At 46.5% G+C, this 24,906-nt stretch overlaps 1 protein-coding gene across 1 annotated transcript in view; it reads left to right on the forward strand.

Moving 5' to 3' along the window:
- Positions 1-21,482, forward strand: part of CLIC6 (chloride intracellular channel 6) — a 46,706-nt gene extending 25,224 nt beyond the window's left edge. Inside the window, exons 2-6 of the mRNA XM_007967299.3 lie at positions 10,462-10,571; positions 11,155-11,280; positions 11,915-12,021; positions 12,579-12,760; positions 19,414-21,482. Coding sequence (XP_007965490.3) covers positions 10,462-10,571; positions 11,155-11,280; positions 11,915-12,021; positions 12,579-12,760; positions 19,414-19,575 — 687 coding nt within the window. The 3' untranslated portion in view covers positions 19,576-21,482. The remainder of the gene's footprint in view (positions 1-10,461; positions 10,572-11,154; positions 11,281-11,914; positions 12,022-12,578; positions 12,761-19,413) is intronic.
- The last annotated feature ends 3,424 nt before the right edge of the window (positions 21,483-24,906 follow it).

The raw sequence follows: 24,906 nt of genomic DNA on the forward strand, positions 1-24,906 counted from the left end.
CGTAAAACAAACAAGCAAATTAACAAGCCAGCTCCCATCACTCTGAGGAAGGACCCTGCTGGCCCTGGGGTCCCCTCCATTTGTCCAGGGTGGGCATGAGAGAATGGATCCCAGCTGACTGCCTGGGTTCAAACCCTGCTTTGTGACCTTGGACAAGTTTCTCTACCTCTCTGTGTGTTGGTTTTCTTAAATGGAGATAGTGGTAGTAACTATGTCTGATAGGGTTGTTGCTAGGATTAAATCTGAGCTGATACCAGTGCTCAGAACCATGAGTAGTACAGAGCACATGCTCCATATGTGTTAGTTGCTATCATTATCATCATGACCATTATTATTTTGCTCATAATCACATTTGTAAAAGACAGAACTGGAATCTGCGATCTTCTTATGACTTCAGGTGTATTATTTTGAGAAATGCATGTAATTATGTATCTCTCTTTTAGAATGAGAATTGGGGGCTAAGTTCCAAGGTGACATGTATGAATCGATACTGATCTTTTGATATCTAAACTCCTGGGATGTGGCACCCATTCAGGTACACAGGGCACTTGTTTCTTACCAGCTGCGGATGGGTTGGGGATGCCTGCAGGGTCTCCTGATTGGACTTGGACAGAGATTCCTGCTTTTTTCTTTAATCCAGGGACAGTACAGGGGATCAAAGAGAAATTACAGCCTTTGTGGAGAGTGATTTAGAGATTCAGAGATGAGGAGGGCCTGGTGTCTGGCCCATTTGGGTGGTGCCCTTTGGTCTGGAGTGTCCGTCACAATTCTGGGGTAGGTTTGCCAGCTGAGCTACACCACTGATTTTAACTGCATCTCTAGTTGAGCTGAGCAGCAGACTTTTCCAAAGGTGGCCAAAGCCGGGAGGGGAAAGGCCGTCCCTGTATTAGATGGTTCTCCATAGACTTGGGGAGTTTGTTAAACTTGTCTTAAATTCCCATCTCCTCCCTGAACACTGACAGACCTCAGCCCTGTTCATCTGGTCCCCTCCCCTTCCTTTCTCTTCCCAGCAGCTGGTATTTCCCTATCTTGGGTCCCACCTCCTCAGCATTCAAAGTGTTAACCATCAATTCTGATGGATGCAGCTATGCCGGTGTTTTCATTAGCGAGGAGCAAAGGCCTGCTTCTTGGAGATGAAAACATCAACAGTGGTATTTCCCCATCTAAAAATAAGGCTTTTATCTGGGAAGACAATAATCCCAGCTTGCCCAAGACTTAGGGGGAGATGGTGGGATTTTCAGTTTTAAAATCAGGACACTCCTGGGCAAACCAGGGTGAGTTGGTCACGCAGTGATTATCATTTTGGGTGGGTGGGGAAAGGAGCCCCGGACAGGCAGGCTGAGGAGACATTTGGGGATAGTTGAGGCCAGGAGAACTGCGGGGCCTGCTAAGGCCCTCCTTCAGGAGTAGTGGTTTTACTATCTCTGTAGGAGCTGCCTGTGATAAGGAATCTCATAGGCCTGTTAGGACAGGGTTTTGCTGTCTCTATAGGAGATCACTGTGATGAGGACTCTCACAGGCCTGTGAGGACAGGGTTTCGCTGTCTCTGTAGGAGCTGCCTGTGATGAGGAGTCTCATAGACCTGTGAGGACAGTGGTCATTTGCTCCATGATGTGAGTTTTCATGGGGTACCTTCTGTGGTCCTGGCCCTGTGCTTCCATGGGGAATGGGAAGAAAATTCACATGGGCCAGGCCACAAGGAGGCATTAGCACTTGTTCTGTAGGGAGGCTGACACTGTCCTGCTCTGAAGGAATGTCACCTACAGGAAACAATTAGTAACCAATTGAGTGCTAAAGGAAGGAAGGAAGGAAAGAGACAAAAGGAATGAAGGAGGAAGGAAGGAAGGAAGGAAGGAAGGAAGGAAGGAAGGAAGGAAGGAAGGAAGGAAGGAAGGAAGGAAAAGGGAAAGGGATAGAAGGAAGAAAGGAAAGGAAAGAAGAAAGGAAAGAGAAAGACAGAAGGGAGGAAGGAAGGAAAGGAAAGGGATGGAAGGAAGAAGGAAAGGAGGGAAGAAAGGAAAGAGAAAGAAGGGAGGAAGGAAGGAAAGAGGAAGGAAGGAAGGAAGGAAGGAAGGAAGAGAAAGACAGACGGAAGGCAGGACAGAAGGAAGGAAGGAGAGCAGATTATCCAAGGTTCCTAAGTGTTGTGTCAGGCATTATTCTAGGCGTTGTATGTGTACCATCTCATTTAATTCTTATCCAGCACTAAGAGGCAGGCACTATCATACTTTCACTGTACATGAGGAAAGACAGACACTAAAAGGTCAGGTGACTTGCCAGTGGTCACACTGCCTGGGAGCACTGTGATTCCAATTTGCATTTTAATAACATTCCAGCAGAATGACCTAAGGAAAATGGCATCTTATCAGGGTTAACCTTGTCCAGGATACGGGAAAGATCAGAGGGTGAGGAATTCCAGCCAGAGAGACCCCCCCAGGCTCGAGGCTCTGAGACCCGGCAAGAGCAGCTCCAAAAGCAGAAACGCTGTGCTGGGCGGGAGACTGATGGTCAGGTAGAGGGTGGTGAAGAGTACAGTTTCCATCTTGGGCACCAGGAAAGACACTGGGGCCACCGAATGGAGAGAGGAGCGGGAGAGAGTGCACTTTATTCTTTGAAATCTATCTGCATCTTTGGCCAGGTTATTTAGCACCTCTGAAGTTCAGTTTCCTTGTTTATGAAACAGGAGGAATAATAGGATATGTCTTACATGATTTTGAGAGGATTAAATTCAACAACATCCATAAATAATTTAGAACCTTACCTGACGTCAGAGTAGGTAGTCAGTGAATGGTAGCGGTGACGTTTTGTTTTGTTTTTGAGACAGGATCTCCCTCTGACACCCAAGCTGGAGTGCAGTGGGGAAATCTCTGCTCACTGTAGCTTCGACCTCCTGGGCTCAGGCGATTCTCCCACCTCAGCTCCATAAGAAGCTGAGACTATAGGCGCATGCCACCATACCTGACTGTTTTTTTGTTTTTTGTTTTTTTAAATTTTTGGTAGAGACAGGGTTTCACCATGTTACCCAGGCTGGTCTTGAACTCTTGAGCTCAAGCAATCTGCCCATCTCAGCCTCCCCAAAGTGCTGGGATTACAGGTGTGAGCCACTGCACCGGGCCTATTATCTGTTTTTAAAGTCACCTTAGAAATTGTTGCTTTTGGAGGATATTTTCCTTAATTCCTGTTCTGCAAAGGAATGAGCTAGTTTGTTCCTTCTGCATCTTGTTATTGAAGTGGCATCGTTCGTCTAGGGTGATACCTGAGGTTCTTTGCCTCATGCCAAGGAAATCAAAGACACAGACACATGTGAAGTGAGGTTAAGGATGGAGGTTTAGGCCGGGCGCGGTGGCTCACGCCTGTAATCCCAACACTTTGGGAGGCTAAGGAGGGCGGATCACGAGGTCAGGAGATTGAGACCATCCTGGTTAACACGGTGAAACTCTGTCTTTACTAAAAATACAAAAAATTAGCCAGCTGTGGTGGCGGGCGCCTGTGGTCCCAGCTACTGGGGAGGCTGAGGCAGGAGAATGACATGAACCCGGGAGGTGGAGCTTGCAGTGAGCTGAGATCGCGCCACTGCACTCCAGCCTGGATGAGACAGTGAGACTATGTCTCAAAATAAATAAATAAATAAATAAATAAATAAATAAATAAATAAATAAATAAAAGAAAGGAACGATTTAGAGGCTGCTTTTTATTAAAAGGAAAACCTTAGTGAGGACTTCCTTACCTCACTACCTGCCTAAATAATTTCTTTTGAACTCCTGTATCCTTATAACCCTTCTTCACGTGCTTCTGCATTCCCATGGTATTGAACTTCAAGTTGTGATGGGGAGCGGCTGTGTTCTCCTCCCATTCCATGGAATTCCCTCTCTTCGAGGGGGTGGTAGAAAAAAGTCAACCACCCACTGCTCAGGCTTTCATCACCCCAAAAGTCAGAAAAAAACCTTAGCCTTTTAACCACTATAGATGACTGTGGTGTGAGTCTTTTCACCGCTACAGAGGACTGTGGTGTCATTTCTGGAAAAGGAGTTCTCTGGGAGCTTGCCCACGCCGCCACGGGTCAAGGTATGCTCAGCCGTCCAGGTGTGCCCTTCTCTAGACCTTTTACAAGAGGTTTGTCTGGCTCCCAGGCACGAATACTGACCAGGGATTTTTGCCTTTTTGTCTCCTGGCTGAAGATCTGTTTGCTTTGCAATTTAGAAAGGGACTTAAGTTCCTAATTTTCACTTGGAGTAGGTATAGGATGCGTTACTTTAGAAGAAAAAAAAATCAGTGGTTCTTTAAGGACTGCGCAATTTGGCATAAAAAATCTCACTAATTGAGGCTTGTTAAAAGGTACCCTGCACTCCATAATTGTCTGCTGTGGTGTGTTCAAGTTTGGGGGAGAAATGATGATGATGTTGATGATGATAATGACAATAATAGCTACCTTTATTGGGTGCCCAGGTATTCCAGTGTATCACACACAGATCTTGCACGATGTCGGTGCATGTATCCCTATTTTTTTTTTAAAGGGAGAAACTGAGGCTCAGGGAGAACAAATGAACCGCCTGAAGCCACACAATTAGTAAGTGGGGGACCGAGGTTCACACAGCTCTCCCTGGCTCCAACGCCAGCACCCACTCCCGTCCACCATGTTGCCTTGGAGAAACCTGATGTTGCCTGAAAAGGGAAATTTCAACTCATCAGGCAAATGGAGAGTCTCATAATTTTTTTTAATTTACAGAGCTATTCAAAATCAAGAGGTCTCAGTTCAATTTAAATATTGCATTTTAAGTGATAACCATCAGACTGGGAGCTGGGCACAGAAGGCAGCCTGGTGGACTTGCTGTGGGTGACTCAGGCCCTCTTACTTTCTCTCCCACCTCCCCTTCTCCTCCTCCTATAGATATGACTCTCAGTGGGTGACCTCTTAGTAGTGAGAATTTGTGAACTTCTGGAAGGGAAAAAGTTCATGGACTTTGGCCCAGGAAGGAATGAGCAGGGAGAAGCTGTGAGGCACTTTCTACAGGGGACCTGGCCCCAGGCGCATGGGAGCCACTGGATTCAGGCCCCTGTCATTTTGTGAGCATTTCCTGTGCACTAGGAACACCCTGATGACCGAAGATGAGGGGCTGCTGACTCCAGACGCCCCTAGAGAAAGGGGCAGAGAGACCCCAGCTCCCCCACCTATTTCCTCGTGGAAGCAATAGAAGACCCAATAGGGCTGAACCCTGCCCGTGTCCCAAGACCGTCTGCAGGGAATGGGACAATCTCTGGGTCCTGTCTTGATCCAAATGTCAGGCCTCCATGCAGGGGTGGGGGGGTGCAGGCTGGGGGCGTGGCAAGCAGCCAGGGCTCCCGCGTGTCCCTTTCACAAGCACCCACCATTCCACAAGCCAGATGCCGATGGTAATATCCCTCAGGCTCTCCTGGGTTGAGTTTACAACTCACACATTCCACGAGGGGTGTTCATCAATCCCATACGTCAACCCCCAAGCGTCAGTTGTACATGCAGTGAAGTTTCCTGTGCTTCAGGGACTGACACCCAGCCTCCATGGGCAGGACAGGCGCAGGGGAGGTGGGGAGGGCTGGCTGTGTGGCCTCAAGGCCAAGATCTTCCTGCTTGGCCACGAAGTGCATGTTTGACTGCCAGTGTTCAAAGCGTGTGAGGCCACTGGGCATCCAGCAAAGGACTGGGAAGGGATTCAGGGAAGTGTGTGGGTGGGACTGGGAGGAGGGAGTCACCTCCCGTCTGATCTGCCTTAACTCTTTCTCTCTGGCTTTTCGTCAGTTTGGTTCAGCTGCCAACAGAGAGCGCCCTGGCTGGGTCTTCTGGCCCCTTTGTTCCCCTCTGAGGACGACTCTCTGGCCTCCCACACCTCACTCTGTCTCTGACTCTGGCCTCCTCTGGTCACCTACTGTTTTTATTCAGCCCAAAGTCCCCCTGGCATGCTGGAACGGAGCGGCCCATTATCACTCACTCACTCTCCACATCCTGCGATGGATCCAGATCAGCTGCTTGCTCCCAGATCCCTCCACCAGACACCACATCTTTCTCCCCGTTTTCTGCAGGGACCAGCATCCTTCCTTGCACACAGGATGCTTGTCCTGCCTCCTTGGTTGAAAACCAGTTATCAGAAAATAACCAATTAAAATATTACCGCTTTGTGGCCTCTTTGTTTATCTTCTCTCCACTGCTTCCAAATTGTTTTTCATTATATTTCCGCAGAGTACAGAAAAGTGCTTACTTGATGGAATGTGTAAACCCACACAGAATGTAAACCCACACAGAATTTTCTAGAAAGATGGTAGAATCAAGAAGGTGAGAGGAGGTGGCCTGCTCTGGTGAGAAGGAGAGTGTGGGGTGCTGAGGAGCAGCCAAGAATGTCTTTGGGAGTCATCGCCCCGTCAGGTCTATGCCAGGATACCAGGCGTTTGTTTGGTCCTTGGAAGGCAGCAGCAGGGCAGGGATCTTCTAGTGGAAGGTGGCTGTGTGGGTGGTGCCCTGTACATATAAGAGGCTATTTGCCTGAACAAAAAGAGGGAATTAAGAAAAAGGCCTTTTATTTAAATTTGGGTGGAGTAAGTATGAAAGGAGCCAACAGGGGAGTCTGTAATTTAGAGAGGGCATGTGGTGAGGAGGAACTGGTGACCTTGTGGTGCCATTTGGACCTGCACAACTCAGGCCTTGGTGGGGAGCCCTGGGACAGGGAGGTTCGCAAGGCCAGGATCCAGCAGCGTCCCCAGGTTCTCAGATGCTGAGGCTGGTATCCCAGGCCAACAGAGTTTCTCAGAATGTGGCGTCAGAGGCATTGGAGGCACCATTTCTTTCTTTTGGGAATTACCTTTTGAGAATTACCTTTGTTGAGGAACTCAACAAAGTTGAATTTGAAAGGCAAACATGCAATTCTGGGTTATCCAAGCACCTAAGTCTTGACTGGAAACAACAACCACTCTACGTTCTCAATCTGCTTAATTTGATTTGATCAGAAATGTATATGTACAAAAACGTCCTTCGTAAGCTGAGAATCCTGCGGAGAAATTTTAGCCCAGAGTGCACTTAGCCTGAGAGAATTATCAGCGCTGGGGGAAAAGAAAACTGTGTGTGATAAAATGTCCCAATTATGGCGACAGTGTCAGTTATTCCCTCGGAATGTATGTCTTTATCCCATCATCTTGTCTGGCTAATGAATATGACCAAGGCCATCCTCTCCCATTATTGCTCAATAATGGGCAATGGAGATGGCATATCTTCGCCTTTATTTTTGCTGGCACATCCAGGCACTGAAGCACATTAAAGTAATAAAATTAGGCAGCAAGGCATCCCAGTCACTCCCACCATGTTCCCGTAACCCCCTCATTTACAACAGACTGAGACAGAAAGGAATTTTTTAGAGCAATTTGCGATGAGGCAACACTAGATATGTAAATTCTGTTTCATTGGCAGTCACCACTGCTGGCTAATTCTAAAATGCCTAACAGCCTTCGGTTCACTAGCCATGTTGGGTGGGGAAAATTCAGTTTTAAGGCCCCAAAGGGGGAAATGCGTAATTGCAACTTTCTTCTATGTCTTAAGCTGTGGCCGAACAGATATTGTCCCATCCTCTTTCTGGCCAGATGTTCCGTCCCAGTGGCAGATCTGAGAAGGGGCCTGTTAAGAAGTTCAACTTTTTACTGAGTTGGATGACGAAGGCGATTTTTATTTTTTGAAAAATTTATTGCTCCTACTAGCTTTATTCCCCCTAAAGAAGTAGCTGCCAGGGTTCATGAAGTAGCAAGAATAACAATTTCAAGGGAAATCACTGACTTGAGTTTGAGACCAGAGACCGAGCAGGCGGAGAGCCCCGTGCAATATAATCATCCTGCAGATGCCACGGTGAAAAGAGGCCACTGCAAGACGGGCCCATTCCGAGGCAGAGCTTTGTCGAGGGGCACTTGAACAAGATGCCCTTTACTGGAACGGGACACACGCCCTCAGGAGAGATTCACCACGTGAGTTATAAGAGGATTCCAAAGGTTAGGGAGACGGGAGAAAAAACTCACACAGTTGCCCTACTTTGCAGAACTTATTTCAGACTTTGCTGTGCTTCGTGTAACTACTATAAAAATAAGAGGTTTACAAGCTACAGAGCAAGTTGGGACTGGCCAAAACATGTGTCCTTGTGCTTTCGTCTCCCTGCTCCGCCTTTGCTTGGCTTGACTGTGCTCAAACCTGCACTAGTTAAGAAAGTTCCACGATTTAAGAGGGTTCCCAGGTCATCAGCCACTGGGAGTTTTCTCTAATTCAGCTCTGCACTTCCCCTTGCTCCAGAACAGGGAGTGAGGAGGACATGGGGGTGGCCTTCAACATGGTCATAGGGTGGTGGGACCCCAAGGTGGGGAACAGCCTCAGGTGGACGAGCGGGTGCTTTTCAGGGCCCATCTGCAGGGAGTCGTTGTGACCACTTGGATGTATGTGTCGTAACTGTCCACCTTCCAACCTTCAGGCTCCCAGCAACTTCAAGGCCCCTGGGGAGATTCTCAGACCCTCCCCTCTAATAGGCAGAGAGGAAATGAATGCTGGCTTGGGGAGGGGAGAGTTGGAGGGGATATGACGCACAGGCCCAGAGCTTAGGGACTCTGAATTCAGTAATCTGGGTCTATTGGTGCCCCTTCATATGCAGTAAGGTCGTCTATTAACTGTGTTTATGGAGCTGTATTTATCACCTGGCAAGGCCTGAAAGTCTTCTTATCAATGGATCATCTAATTGGGGGTTCACATCATTTTGTCTTACACATGGACAATACTGCTGGTAGCACCAGCCTTATCTCTTGCCCAAGATTGGACTAAGGTTGAACTCACAGCATGGTTTCTGACCACCAGCATTATGTCACTTTGGAGGAACGTGTTAAAAATTCACATTCCTGGGCCCCATGCAGCAGGATCCACTGAATCAAACTCTGTATATCTTTTAAATTAGCATTTTAGCATTCTTTTCTTTTGTATTTAGGTAAAACTTACTGCGTTAAGCTGTTTGCGCATTGCTGTAAAGATACCTGAGACTGGGTAATTTATGAAGAAAAGAGGTTCAACTGGCTCAAATTCTGCAGGCTTTTTAGGAAGCCTGGTGCTGGCATCTGCTTAGCTTCTGGGGGCAGCCTCACAAAGCTCACAGTCCTGGAGGAAGGCAAAGCGGGAGGAGACACGTCACATGGCCAGAGCAGGAGCAAAAGGGAGGGGGAAGTGCCACACGCTTTTAAACAGCTCAGTCTGGCAAGAACTCACACACTATCAAAACGGCAACAGCAAGGGGATGGTGCTAAGCTGTTCATGAGAAATCCATACCCCTGACTCAGTCACCTCCTGCCAGGCCCTACCTCCAATACTGGGGATTACAATTCAACATGAGATTGCGGCTGGCACAAATATACAAACCATATCACTTATATTCAGTAAAGCACCCAAATCTTAGGACTTTTATCAATCAAATACACCCACGTAGCCACCATGCAGATCAAGACGTAGAACAACATTGCCACCACCCACAAGGCTTTTTCCTTCTGTCTTTCCGAGACAATAGTATCTTCCAGGGACATCTGCTGTTCTGACTTCCACCATCGTAGACAAGTTTGACCTTTACCTAGCCTGAATCATGCAGGACGCTTTTGAGTCTGGTGTCTTTCTCTCAACATTGTGTGTGTGAGATGCACTGTTGCTTGTATAATAGCTAATTCTTTACCATTGTGCTGTAGTATCTCAAGGCATGGATATACTAAACTGATACACATATTCTACTCTTGATAGCATCTGGGTTGTTTCCAGGTTTTAGTATTATACCAAAGCTGCTAAGAATATTTGATCCTTGGAGAGGATGGAGAGATAGAGGGAGGGAAAGGGCGTGTCTTTCTTTTTCACCTTTGGTGATGAAGGGAGTTCCTACTGCTGCTCCTCAGCTCAGAGGCCCAGTGTGGCAGGAAGTGGTGAGGTGGTGGGGAAGAAGAAAGAAAATACTCAGTGCAGTGCATACGTGTACATGTGCATGTGTGTGTGTGTGTATGTGCGCACATTGTGTGCGTGCGTGTGCGTGCATGTGTGTGCGTGCATGTGTGTGCATGTGTGTGTGTGTGGGCGTGTGCGCATGTGTGTGCACGTGTGTGTGCGTGCATGTGCGTCCATGCGTGTGCATATGTGTGCGTGCATGTGCATGTGTGTACGTGTGTGTGCATCCTTGTGTGTGCACACGTGTGTGCATGTGTGCATGCGTGTGTGCGTGCGTGTGTGTGGGTTGTGTATGTGCATGTGTGTGTGTGGTGTCCTCTCCCCCATCCCCTACATCCACCGCCAACTCCACTTTGAGGCTGGTAAATGGCCTCAGGAGGATATTCACAGTGTCATGATCATTCACATCAACCTGCAATGATTTTGCATGTGCACGTTGTGGTGTCGGTATGTATAATTGTGAGACTGGCTCAGATGGAAATCTCCTTCTCCACTTGTAGGCTGGTTATGATGGTGAGAGTATCGGAAATTGCCCATTTTCTCAGCGTCTCTTCATGATTCTCTGGCTGAAAGGTGTTATATTTAACGTGACCACAGTGGACCTGAAAAGGTAAGACAAGGCATCTGCCTTACTGAAATAACTGTACCTAGTTCCCTACACACACACACACACACACACACACACACACACACACACACACACACACTTTCTCTCTCTCTCTCTCTGAGACCTAAGGCCCACGGTGCTGCATGGGCACGTCCATTCTCAGTTGGAGTCTGAACTGAAGCCCACATTTGGGCCAAGCAGAGCCATGACAGGGTCGGCTGGGCTGGAGTCAGGAAGGAGTAGGAGTTGGGGTTGCCGTGAAGAACTTATTCCCCCAGTTGCTGGTCAGCTGTGACTCTTCCAAGCCTGTCTGAGCTGGTGACAGTGGGGAGAGTTAACTTTTTCACCTCCGTTTGTTGATGTGCCCCTTTGTGCTCCGTATTCACAAAGGGGCGCATCAACAAGCCCATCATTTGTTAATGAATGCCTTTACTTTCATTGCCAGCAAGAAATTTTTGTAAACCCACCCTCTACTTTGCAGTCCTCAAGAGCTGCTTCTCTTAAACTGGGGAGGACACGGCTAAGCCTGGAAAGGAGTCCAGATTCTCCCGGTGGCCCATAAACACTGCTGTTTCCTCCCACCTAGGAAACCCGCAGACCTGCAGAACCTGGCTCCCGGAACAAACCCTCCTTTTATGACTTTTGATGGTGAAGTCAAGACGGATGTGAATAAGATCGAGGAGTTCTTAGAGGAGAAATTAGCTCCCCCGAGGTAGGCCTCAGAAAACTGGTGTTCGTAACTTGATTGTCACTTTCCCCCACTAGTAGTCAATTCTACAGCTCTGGGCAGTGTGTGTATGTGGTTTTCTGCAGCCCACGGAGCTCACTTCCTTCATCATACCCCTGGTGTAACCAGATTACAGTTCGGGGGCCTGGGCTTCATTGTGCTGCACCTGCAGCTTGGCAGTCAGGGTTTGATGGCAGGAAGTGGGAGAACATGGGTCCAGGGAGGGTGGTTGGCTGTATCCTAGACACCCTGCTGGAAGCTATGGAGTATGTGTTAGGAAGAAGTATCGTGGATTGTTGGACCTCAGGGGAACTATTTCTAGTCCATCCCCTTCATTTTACTAGGGAGGGACCTGAGACCAGCAAGGTCAGGTGGGTTCTTGTGTCCCAGGACTGGCCACTGCCAGGAATCAACAACAACCATAATCCAAACCTCTGGGTCCAGTGCCATTCTCCTAGATGGTGTGACTTCCCAACTTTCGAGAGGAAAAGGGTCAGGAAAACGTTGAAGGAAAGCTTTTCATTTTCATACCCAGAGAAAGCTGTTTTTCTGCATTGTATAGTATTATCTCAACTAGAACATCGCTTGTCTGTGATCCTCCAATCTTGAACTTTTCAAGGTATCCCAAGCTGGGGACCCAGCACCCCGAGTCTAATTCGGCAGGAAACGACGTGTTCGCCAAATTCTCAGCGTTTATAAAAAACACAAAGAAGGACGCAAACGAGAGTGAGTACCTCCCATCCTCCTGTTTTCTGTTGCAACACGGACTCGAGCCTTAGCACGGCGGCTCGTACGCTCCTGGGGCATTCTCATCTATGTCCCAGTGGGTAGAGAAGTGAGTCTGGAGATACAGAAAAAGCTCCTCCAACTTTGAATCTGCACGTGGGCTTCAAGAGATGGAATGCTGCTTTTGAGGCTGGGAACCCAGAAAACAACATTTTTAGGGAAAATAGTCACCACCCAGGTGTTCCGGCCACACCATGGGAATCGTGTTCAATGATGTTTCTGCCAGACCACGCCTCCCCACAGGCTTTCCATAAATAGTTTTGAATAAATAAATGACTTCTAGAAGTAGCAATATTGTGTAGACAGCAGCAGTGTGATTTTCCAGGGAGGAGTGAGCCCTTTATTCAGATATTCTACATCCACCTCCTGCCTTCCCAGCACCCATTGCTGATTGGCCACGTCTCAGCGAGGTAGGGAAGCAAACTCCATCATAGCTGGTGAAAAGTGACACACACTTGCAAGACCTCTGTTTGTGATTTCTTGCCTTCCTGTTTTAGTTTATGAAAAGAACCTGCTGAAGGCCCTGAGGAAACTGGATAATTACTTAAATAGCCCTCTGCCTGATGAAATAGATGCCTACAGCACGGAGGATGCCACTGTTTCTGGAAGGAAGTTTCTGGATGGGGACGAGCTGACGCTGGCTGACTGCAACCTCTTACCCAAGCTCCATATTATTAAGGTGCGTCTTCTCTCCTGACATGTGTGCCGAGTACACGAACTGGGCTTTGTTTTATTTTGTTTTTATTTGTGTTTGGGCCAGACATTTAAACGGTTTGAAATGTGGACACTTGGATTAAAAACACTAGTTCTGTTCGGGACAGCCGAGCCCCAGCTTTCATACACACAGAAGATGGGCTTCGGGTGTTCTCGGGAAGTGCCTGGGAACGTGGCCCCACCTTCTGCTTCTCTCTCAGCCTGACTCACGCAGCCTAAAGAGAGGTTATGTGAAAGCAGCCTGAGGAATTTCATAGATTATACCTGGCATTAGCAATTGAGAATTACAGATGAGGCGTGTGGAATCTGGGGCTGTTAAAATGTGAACTCGGTCAGCTGTTGGTGACTGTAGGGCTCTACATGGCCCTTTCTAGGCATGACAGGAGTGTCCTGTTAGCTCTTAACAGTGACCCTTAGCCAGGTGCAGTGGCCTGTAATCCCAATGATTTGGGAGGCTGAGGTAGGAGGATCGCTAGAGGCCAGGAGTTCAAGACCAGCCTGGGCAACATAGCGAGACCCCATCTATACAAAAAATAATTTTAAAAAAATTAGCCGGGCATGGTGGCGTGTACCTATAGTCCCAGCTACATGGGAGGCTGAGGCTGGAGGATCACTTGAGCCCAGGAACTTGAGGCTGCAGCAAGTTAAGGAGGTGGCATTGCACTCTGGCCTGGGCAACAGAGTGAGACTCCATCTCTAAAAACAGTTAGGTTATTAATTACTTACTTATTTTTAAAAAATGGACCCTCAACATCCAGGGAGCAGCAGGCAGCTTTTGACTGAGTCTCTGCCATATTTGGTGCCCTGCCTTCACATATAGTAGCTGAACATGATTTAAGAGCCATGAATCATGTATTACTAGGGCTTAAAGACCTCCCAGACCAGTGGTTCTCCAACGTTAGTAGGCATACAAACTGTCTGGGGAGCTTTTTAGAAATGTGAGTCCCCAGACCAGGCGTGGAAGCTCACGCCTGTAATCCCAGCACTTTGGGAGGCCAAGGTGGGCAGATCACGAGGTCAGGAGATCGAGACCATCCTGGCTAACACGGTGAAACCCCGTCTCTACTAAAAATACAAAAAATTAGCCGGGTGTGGTGATGGGTGCCTGTACTCCCAGCTACCTGGGGGGCTGAGGCAGGAGAATTGCTGGAACCTGGGAGACAGACGTTGTGGTGAGCTGAGATCGCGCCACTGAGCTCCAGCCTGGGCGACAGAGCAAGACTCCATCTCAAAACACACACACACACACACACACACACACACACACACACACACACACACGAAATGTAATTCCCCGATCCACTGCTTCTGAGAGTGATCCCTGGAGCTCCAAGCAGATATCCCCACACTCGGACTCCCTAGCTGTTGGTGTTTCTCAGCAAAGCAGCCTTCCCAGCCGCTCTATCACTTACAGAAGTCAAATGTGATTGTTATGATGAGATTGCTATGTCCTTGGCCCTTAGCAGCTCCAGATACCTTAGGAAGAAGCCCATGCCTGGCTCTGGGGCATTTTAATGATTAAAATCCTGCCAGGGCCGGAGCCAGGTGGTTGGTATAAGGGTAGGGGAGATGGAAGAAACACTGGGAAAAATAAGTCATGGACTGAGTGTTCTAATAACCCATTTAGTTAGCATTTAGAAATTATAAGTTAGCGGCCAGGCGCAGTGGCTCATGCCTGTAATCCCAGCACTTTAGGAGGCCAAGATGGGCAGATCACTTGAGGCCAGGAGTTTGAGACCAGTCTGGCCAACATGACGAAACCTCATCTCTACAAAACATTAAAAAATTAGCCAGGTGTGGTGGTGTGCACCTGTAGTCCCATGCATTCTGGAGGCTGAGGCACGAGAATCACTTGAACCCAGGAGGCAGAGGTTGCAGTGAGCACTCACTCCAGTCTGGGCAACAGAGCAAGATTGTGTCAAAAAATATATAAACAGATAAATAAGTTACAGGTTAACTTCATACAGTCTATGGTGCTGAGGCTCCTGTGGGCACCCGGCCACCCCTGGTGACTCTGCTCATTCTTTTGCCTTTGTCTTCCTGCATTTCTTCTTTCTATCCTCTTCTCTCAGTCCTGGCCCTGTTGCTCCCTTTTTCTCCCTTCCTTTTTGTGCTTGAGGTGACTGACTTGAAATACAGGCCTTCAGGAGGTTGCCGATCCCTTGGGCAGATGTCTTTTCAATAGCTTTGCCAGTCCAAGGACATCCAAAATTTAATGAAAGCATCTCCACCCCTCAAAACCTGCTAAATTTGGGAGCTGCCTTCAACAGGATATTTATGTAGTTGTGTTTTGACTGAGTCCCTTTTGGTCAATGCTTTTTAGTCCCTACTGTGGCCAGCATAGCATTGCAGAAATACATGAACGTTGAGAAAGAGGGGGAGAAATATCCCAGCCATCGAGCATTCGTGGCCCCTTGTGTAGCTCCCATGAGAAAAGAGGATTTTAAATTTCAGTAGAAAGGGTAAGCTTTACAGTGAGATCGCAGTTCACGCCTCCACTATAAGACCCAGCAGCAACATCTACAAAGCCATTTAGCACTCAACACCCAATAGCTTAATGATCTTCCAGGATGGAGTACTTCTGCAAGGAAATGAGAATCAATCTAAGGGAATTATGGTAAAAGACGAGAGTGTGAAGGGATTTGTAATTTATTCCCCTGCCAGAAACCCAGCAGAAACAATATAAAAATAGGGTATTAGCATCATCTTTTATAAAACTACAAAGGGATGACAGATCACCGACTTAAAGAGTGGGAAGCTTCTTTCAGTGGGAGGAGCCACAGAACTATTACATGTTTCTCCATATCATTAGCAAAGTTCAGATTTCTCAAAAGGTAAAGGACACAGTCCTGAAATCCCCAACTCAAACTTCTTTGCTTGAGGACTAGAGTATGAGGCGGGCCAGGAGGGAGGCAGGGACCTTCCCGGTAGAGAACATTGTTGAGCCGAGAGCTCTAGGGAGGCAGAATTGAAGGAGGAACCATACAGAGGCACCATCTTTCTAGGCTGTGACCCAGCCCCCAATCCAGAGGAACAGTCTGGAGGGGAAGTAAAGTGGGAGGAAAGGAGGGAAGTGTCGTTTTGCATTGTAACTGCTGACCAGAGAAAATAAATTAAGTCAAGAGAGAGATTACGAATTGCCCAAGCTTCGTTTTTAGCCACAGTGGCCTTCTGCCTAATCTGTGAGCCTCAGAGTGGAGGATGCCCTAACCCTAACCCTAACCCTAACCCTAACCGTAACCCTAACCCCAACTCTAATGTGTCTCTCTGGGGCAGAGCAGTGGTTGGTGAGAAGGTGCTTGGGAGCAAATATTCCAACTGGCTGTCCACCTGCCCTGTCTCACTCCCTTTTCCCTCCCCACTGCTTTTAAACAAATGATAGGTCCAATAGATCTGCCTCATTCAAAGATGGCCAATACCAGAGAGAATGCCAGTGAGACCTTGGTGTAGACAGAGTTGATTGAAAAGGAGGGGGTTGGAGGGAGGAATGATAAAGACAAGAAACAAAAACAGAAAAAAGGCAGATGGGAAATACATATATGATCAAGAACTGCTCCTCCAGCACATCAAAGAACATTTCATACAGAAACTTTTCTACAGCCTCAAAGAAATGAAAGAGAATATGGGCTTTTTGAGAAAGAACTCGAAGACAAGACACAGATGTTGAAAAATACACTATCACAAAGGGGATGGCAATCAGGCTGGCAGAGCTCAAGAAGAAAAGTAAAGACAAATAAAAGAACTGCAGAAATAAAAGTCCCGTTAGAAGTAGTAAGACACAGACAAAGACATTGCTGAAATTGATTTCCTCTGACATTCGCACACATCTTGTAGAGCTGGTTATGGTATGTGGTATGTGTTTGTAGCCTTGCTGTCAGTGATTTGGAAGACAAGCCTGAGAAAATCATCTAAAATCAAATGGGGAAGAACAAAAAAGGTGATTAGAGAGATTCCAGGTATACATAACCAGGAACAAGAGAACAGAAAAGGAAAAGGGAAAAAAAAAAAGGGAGTGTTCAAGGGGGAAATGACTTTGCTCTAAAGGATGACCTGAATCTTTAGTTTAAATGACATGCCATGTTAAACATAGCCCCAGAAAGAGTAACACACTGAGACATACTTGATACATTACTGAGCTTTGAGAATTAAAAATAACCCTTTTTGGCACCTAAACAACAATAATACTGTAATAACAATAACAGTAATGATAATAAAAAGAATGAAATCGAGTAAAGCCACCAAAATAGGGAAGAAATTCAGACTGGCCCCAGATGTCTTCATGAACCCATTACAAGTCAGAAAATTGTGGTTTAACATCTACAGAGAATTAAGGAAAAGGATGTGTGAGGTAAGAATTTTATATCTAGGCAATTACCGTTTTTACCTAGACCTCTGGTCTCTTTTTTAAAAAGCATAAAATTGCTCTATGATGAAATAATAAAATCATAATCAAAGTAAGAATCCAGAAACAGAGAAGGTATGTGAAGTGAAAGAACAGGCACTAAACAGAGAACCCCTTTAAATCTGAAACTAGTTCTAAGACCAAACAGCAGTGGGAATTATAGGGACAGAATAGAGTCAGAATATAATAAACTATGTTGTTACCACCATTGGAAGGAGGATAAGGGAGAAGAAATGGAAAGAATCATAGATACATAAATTCCCTCATCTGTCATCACTACGAGTTAACAGGCAGCATCTAAAATGAAGGCCGGGTGCAGTGGCTCACACCTGTAATCCCAGCACTTTAGGAGGCTGAGGTGGATGGATCACTTGAGGCCAGGAGTTCAAGACCAGCCTGGACAAAGTAGTGAAACCCCGTCTCTACTAAAAAGACAAAAATTAGCTGGGTATGGTGGTGCATGCCTGCAATCCCAGCTACTCGGGAGGCTGAGGCAGGAGAATCGCTTGAATCTGGGAGGCGGAGGTTGCATTGAGCTGAGATCCTCCACTGTACTCCAGCCTGGGTGACAGAGTGAGACTGTCTCAAAAAAACAGAAAATAAAACAAACTTGATAAATCAAGAAATACAGAATTCCTATATATTTAAAGTTATATAGGAAACCACTGGAGAGTTAACATGACCATAAACCTTTTAAATGACCAGAAAGGGGGACACACACATGCATATAGCAGACAGACAGAAAACCAAGTTCAGTGACACATTCAGAGGCATGGCCTTAAACGACGTACACAGGAAAGTTAAAACAAAAATATGGGCAAAGAAAAACCAGGTACATACAAACAAAAGAAAAGCGGACTTCTTAACATGAGTATCAAGAAGTTGGCATTCAAGGAAGAGGTGTCAAACAATTTAGGAGGCTCTTTGAAAATTATATGGTCCTTCTTTGCTGTCACATTGCATCAATGATTGCTGTCCTCCGAAGTCTGCGCAGTAAGTCCCGAAGATCTTCTCGTTAATCCCACACCTGCATCACGCAGACATCCGGGGAACCAGTGGGATGGGAGGCAGCGAAGCCGAACTGGTCTTTGTGGCTCTGGGTGTCTACTTCAAGCTGAATCGTGCCGTCCTCCCAATTCCTGTGTTGATATCCTAACCCTCAGTAGCTCAGAATGTGACCTTATTTAAAAACAGGGTCTTTGCAGATGTAATTAGTTAAAATAAAGTCATACTGAAGTGAGATGGACCTAATCCAGGATGGCCAGTGTCCCTGCAAACCGGGGAAATTTGGAAACACAGACAAAGGGAGAAGGCCGTGTGAAGATGGAGTTATGCTTGCACAGCCAAGGCACTGCCAGAAGTGGAAGGAGATTCTTCCCTAACGCCTTCAGAGGATGCGTGGCCCTGCTGATACCCTGATCTTGGACTTCTGGCTCCCAGAACTAGGAGTCAGGAAACTTCTGTTGTTCTAAGCCTCCCAGCATGTGTTACTTTATCATGGCAACCCTAGCAAACTGGCACAGTCCCCAGTGTCCTGCACGTCTTTCTGACTAATTCCCCAGCTGTACCCCTCTTGCTAGAGGAAGCGTCTCACGCCGCTGTGTTTCTCGCGATGCTGTTTCTCGACTGTTTTTTCCTTACACCCACCGTCCCCATGAGGGTATGGATTTGCAACTGCTTTGTTCATGAATCTATCCTCCGCGCAGGTGGGCCCCGCAATCAGACGATGCTCTTAGTGACAGCATGATGGCATTCAGGAGGAATAAAATGCACAGATGTTTGGGACTGCAGGTGAGGTTCAGCAAGTAGGAAGAAGAGAGGGCACCATTTAAATGGCAGATCCGACATGCATCTTTATTCACAAAGCACCTAATAACACAGCAGCACAACATATGGAAAGAATAACAGGCAACACAAGGAGAAATCCACCAGAGTCCAGATCATACTCATGCCAGCGGATCCCAAGGCCCAGCTGTGACAAACTGGTGGGGACTATGTGCAGCCACTGTAGTGAGTCCAGGACCTTTAGAGCCCTCCCCACACCCAAGATGGCCCTATGCAAGTCAAAAGACCGTGGTGGGTAGCCCGGATGACTATAGGATGACATGGGGAGCTGGGAAAGAATGTATTACATGCCTCAAAAGAATGGACTGTCTGACTTGGGAGCCTACCTTAGTAAGTTTCCCCTTTACTGATGATTTTCTCTTCATTTTCAGATTGTGGCCAAGAAGTACAGAGATTTTGAATTTCCTTCTGAAATGACTGGCATCTGGAGATACTTGAATAATGCTTATGCTAGAGATGAGTTCACAAATACATGTCCAGCTGATCAAGAGATTGAACACGCATATTCAGATGTTGCAAAAAGAATGAAATGAAGCTAGGCTGTTTTCTGTCCTATTTTTCAGTTGAGTGAGTGAGGATACGAAAAGAGTGTGTTCTATGCATTTCCCCCAAATAAGTCCTTCACAAAATGACACCTGTAGTGGGATTCACTCAACCCCAAATGATACACGGCCTTGTAATTTGTCAACTCACTCGTGTATCTGAATATACCAGTATCTGTTGCTAGACACACCAATTGTTCAGTTTATGTTAATTTATATCTGTGACATTCACTGACATTGGAATCTATGATATTTAGGGCACGTGTTTTTCATTTTAAATTTGAAAACAAATTAGGTTTGGGTTCAATTCCTTCAATTTTTTAAAAAACTGGTCTGTCTCTGAGAGTTTTTAAAATCATTGAGAGCTTGTTTTTCTTCTCTAAAACATTAGCTACATTTTCTTCAAAATAAAAATACTGCTTTGTAATTACAAACTGAGACACACCTGTCTTGATATTTTAAAGCAATGTCAGAGAGTGTAAAGAAGGACATTTTAAAAATCACCTACAATTTTACTCCACTTAATTACTGAAAACTTGCTGGAGAACATCTTCCAAATCTTCAGTATCTTTCTGTCTCTCTCTCTCTGACACACACACACACACACACACAAAATTTCATTCATATATGGTATTGCATTATTTTATTTTAAAGCACTGGTGAGGGGACCTCTTAGTAATACCTGGATGATCGTACACAGAGGACTTACACCATACAAAAAGATTGGGCACTGCAGTACCAGAGAAGATGCTTGAAGTTAGATTTTAAGGAGTGGGGAATTGTGGAGCCCACAGATGCGCACGCAAGGACCAGCAGGAACTGGAAGCCCTGGGTCACCCCCACTCTGCCTCATTTCTGCTTCCAGGATGCCACTGCCTCTGCTTCCAGGAAAGGCAAGGAGGAGGGTGCTTATCGGTGCCTCTGGTTCCAGCTTCCTGTCCTTGCTCCCTCCCCTCTCTTGGAGACTGTGCCTTCAGCAGGACTCTTAATATCTGCTGCAACTTGGAGAACCCCCCTGCCCTGAAACGTGAACCAAGCACACCTTGGTTCCTTCTTCTGGCGGCTCTCTATGAGACCCAAGGCTGCAGTCCCGCAGTGCTGGTGATATCGTGTGGGGCTAGCATGGTCGCTGATGTTTTTCTGCCCTTCATTGTCTCATCTAGACATCAAGCAGGGAAAATCCAGGGAGATTAAATTCATGGTGACAAGTCCTGGGCAGTTCTGGTAAATGTTCCGGTTAGGGAGGAAGTAGAAACTATTGACTCAAAAGAGTTTCTGGCTGATTTGTGGCTTTGCCTCCACCATCCCTAACCAACCTCTCATCACAGCTTTGTGTGTGGGCCGAGTGCCGGCCTTAACCCCAGGCGTGGAAGAGAAAATGTGAGGTTGTTTAGATACTCATCAGGACCTCACAGGAGCTGAGCCTTATCGGCCAGAATGTGTTCCTCGGACATTCGCACACATCTTACAGAAAACCCTCCTTGTAGAGTTGGTTGTGGTATGTGTTTGATGCTATAAAGCTCATTTTTAATGTGCACACCTGCTCTAGGGGCAATTTATTTGAAAGAGAGTAAGATGCATTAACAGAAACTATCCTGGGATTAAGTGAAAAATGTCTAGCAAAAGAAACAAAGTCTTTAATAGAGTGGTGTCTTTCTCTCCTTGCTTATGACTGCTGCAGTTTTACCCCAGCAGTCGGCCATCTTTGTCAACCATACGTTTTTTGGAGGTTGTGTCTAGCATGTGTCACCCTTGTCTCCGTTGTTTCACATCTGGTTAAGGGGCAGATTTTAAAATGTAGTTTTGTAATGTTACATTTAAGCATGATGAATTATTAGACTACCAGATGTTACTAGTGCTAACTTTATATTCTTAGACATTAAAATGATTGACATAAACTCTTTGTGCCTTGAAAATGAAACAAATTATAAAAATGTTTAAATGGAACCAATTTCTTTAATTTTTTTTTTTTTTTTGCATTCCCCATTCCCCATTTAGGTTTTAAGAAATAAAATGAATGGTATGGGCTTCTTTTAAAACGGTGAGGACAGGCCCGGCATAGTGGCTCATGTCTGTAATCCCAGCACTTTGGGAGGCTGAGACAGGCAGATCACCTGAGGTCAGGACTTCAAGACCAGCCTGGCCAACATGGTGAAATCCCATCTCTACTAAAAATGCAAAAATTAGTCGGGCATGGTGGTGGACGCCTGTAGTCCTAGCTACTAGGGAGGCTGAGGTGGGAGGATCACTCTAGCCTGGGAGGTGGAGGTTGCAGTGAGCTGAGATCATGTCACTGTACTCTAGCTTGGGCAACAGAGCGAGACCCTGTCTAAAAATAAAATAAAATAAAATAAAATAGTGAGAGCAACTTTGAACCTGAGATTATGGGCATTTGAATTAGAGATAATCCATATTTCAGTTGTGAATCACAGAGGCATTTTAAAGGAGCCTTAAAGAGGCCTGCAAAGACACCCGTGAACAGTCCTTGTCCAGGTGACTGGCATAGACACCCTGCAGGGTGTTCCACTTTTACATGGAGTTGTAGGAAAGGGACTGGTTTTGGGTGGTCTTCCCCAGCCCCGCCCCAACTCTGCCTTCAGCTCCGCCCCCAGCCCACACCTCTTGATTCCCCTAAAACCCTACATGTGTATAAGAAGGTAAGAAATATTCCAGGGCTGTTCTCCTGGACCAAAATCTTCATTACAGTGTGTTTTAAACAATAAAATACATTTATTCTTCAAGACATACCATACAAAATGTAAACATGGACAAATAGTGTATAAATTATTCTTTTCAGGCTGTGTGGGAGTTTTTCTGGATGGAGAGGATTCCATTCTCAATTCTAGTTGCCCAAGAGGCCTGAAAATTAGTTTATAAAAACCCAAACTTTACCTTTTTTTTTTTTTTAGTTGAGACAGAGTCTTGCTTTGTCGCCCAGGCTGGAGTGCAGTGGCTTGATCTTGGCTCACTGCAACCTCCGCCTCCCAGGTTCAAGCGATTTTCCTGCCTCAGCCTCCCAAGTAGCTGGGATTACAGGGGTGCACCACCACACTGGGCTAATGTTTTTGTTTTTAGTAGAGACGGGGTTTCTCTGTATTGCCAAGGCTGGTCTCAAACTCCTGAGCTCAGGCAATCCACTTGCCTTGCCTCCCAAAGTGCTGGGATTACAGGTGTGAGCCACCATGCCTGGCCTCCAAACTTTCCTTATAAACACAGAATGTCCTAAGGCAGGCTGGAAGGGAACATGAGAGCATCACAAGGTTCTACTTTGTGGATACTGCAGCATACGGAAATGCAATGACAGAATCTGCCCAGAAGAGGACTTTCAGAGACCAGAGGTCTTAATCATTTCCATTCTACAAGTCTACCTCTAGGAATTGAATATATGTTCAAGCCATTCACCCCCAAGATGGGCGGACAGACAGACACACACACACAGTAGACACACATACGTGTGTACACCAATTTGTGACACCATTGTCACACACTCTCACATACTCACAAGCACACTCCCACAAACAGACATTCATGCACACCCTCCACCCCCACCCCGCATGCAGGATGAGCTCCGTCCCCTCTCACCCTCCCTCAGTGGTAAGCAATAACTCACTCTTAGCACAACCCACCCAGCCCTCAAGTTCCCCCTTCCAGTGGTTCATAATTAGGCTTTGGAAGAATTTTAGATGAAGGGCTTTTTAAAAAAAATTTTTAATTTTTTTTGAGACAGGGTCTCACTCTGTCACCCAGGCTAGAGTGCAGTGACATGATTTTGGCTCACTGTGTCTCTGCATCCGGTCCCCAGCACCTCCCACCGCAGGCTCAAGCCATCCTCCCACCTCAGACTCCCAAGTAACTGGGACCACAGACACACACCACCATGCCTAGCTAATTTTTTTTTTTTTTTTTTTTTTTGCATTTTTGGTAGAGACAGGGTCTCACCATGTTGCCCAGGCTGGTCTGAAACTCCTGAGCTCAAGCAATCCATGCACCATGGCCTCCCAAAGTGCTGGGATTACAGGCATGAGCCACCATGTCCAGCAAGCTTTTAAAAAATTTTTTTACAAGAAAATCTCAACCCTTCTTTTATTTACAGTTAAGAGAACCAAGATGTCCTTCATTCTAAGCAGACATAATTCACAAAACCCTACATACATGAAATTGATGCACTGGGGGATGCTATTCCCATGACAAAATGACTTCTCTTTCCACATGTGGGTGTAAGTCTACATTATTCTGTGGCCAGTTTCCCTTCAGACCTTGGTATTTTGGTTTAATAAGTTACATGCATTTTAGGGCATGGCCACTTTGTAAGGGATGTGTGGCCCCTGGTCACAGAGGGACTGACTACACTATTCCCCAGGGCCTTTGCAGGTCTGGGGCATCAGGAAGCCCTTTCTGCTTCTGTGATCTCAGGGACCCAGCAGGGGTGGCACCTGCTATTGCAGCTGGTGGATTGACAAGGTCATTGTTCCCATTGCCGAGGGTTCTGGTGGAGTCCTCTACAAGCCTTGCCTTGAAGGAGGCTAGTTAGGCAGGGAGAGTCAAAAGCTGCCTGGCGAAGTGGCGGGTCAAGTCATGGTCGAGAGGAAATTGTGTTCAGTGGCATGGAGCTGCATATTTGGGAGGAGGAAGCCATTTATTTAGGTTATAAGGCCTGGGATCGGGCCACCAATGGGATCTTATCCGACCTGCATTCATTTTACCCTTCTGTGGGCCTGCCTACCCTATTGTTCAGTCCTACCCTATTGTTCTGGCTCCCATGGCCTCTGGCTGTGTAAGCTTATCCTAACAACATTCTGGAAGAGAAGCTATTTTTCTTGATGACACCTCCCTCTCCCATCTCTTCCTTGATCCCCTTCTGTAGTGCATTCTGTGACATACTCCTAGGTGAGTGGACAAGGACAGTGGCCATCAGTGGCTGGCCTAGGATTCCCTGTGGTTCAGCCGATCTGCTGGGCTCTGTCTCCCTGCAAAGCCCTCTTTCCAAGTGGCTGACACTTGCGAGTCTGAGTTAGGTCTGTTTCTGAAGCTCTGACCTACATAGGTAACCAGCACCTGCTAGGGCATCCTGAGGCTCTTTAAATCTTTTGCATCTTCCCAGGTTCCAGGAGAATTCCAGGGCCCGGAGAGAGAACCGTTCTTGCTTAGAATGTTTCTTGGTTTTGTTAAAGGGGATATATTCAAATAGCATTAAGGTTTTTGTTTGCCTGCTTGCTTTTTCCTTCCTGGCATTAAGACGTAACAAGTTCTGCTGGGTGCAGTGGCTCATGCCCACAATACCAACACTTTGGGAGGCTGAGGTAGGAGGATTGCTTGAACTCA

The sequence above is a fragment of the Chlorocebus sabaeus genome, chromosome 2 (genome assembly GCF_047675955.1).
Source record: "Chlorocebus sabaeus isolate Y175 chromosome 2, mChlSab1.0.hap1, whole genome shotgun sequence".
NCBI classification, from domain to species: domain Eukaryota; kingdom Metazoa; phylum Chordata; class Mammalia; order Primates; family Cercopithecidae; genus Chlorocebus; species Chlorocebus sabaeus.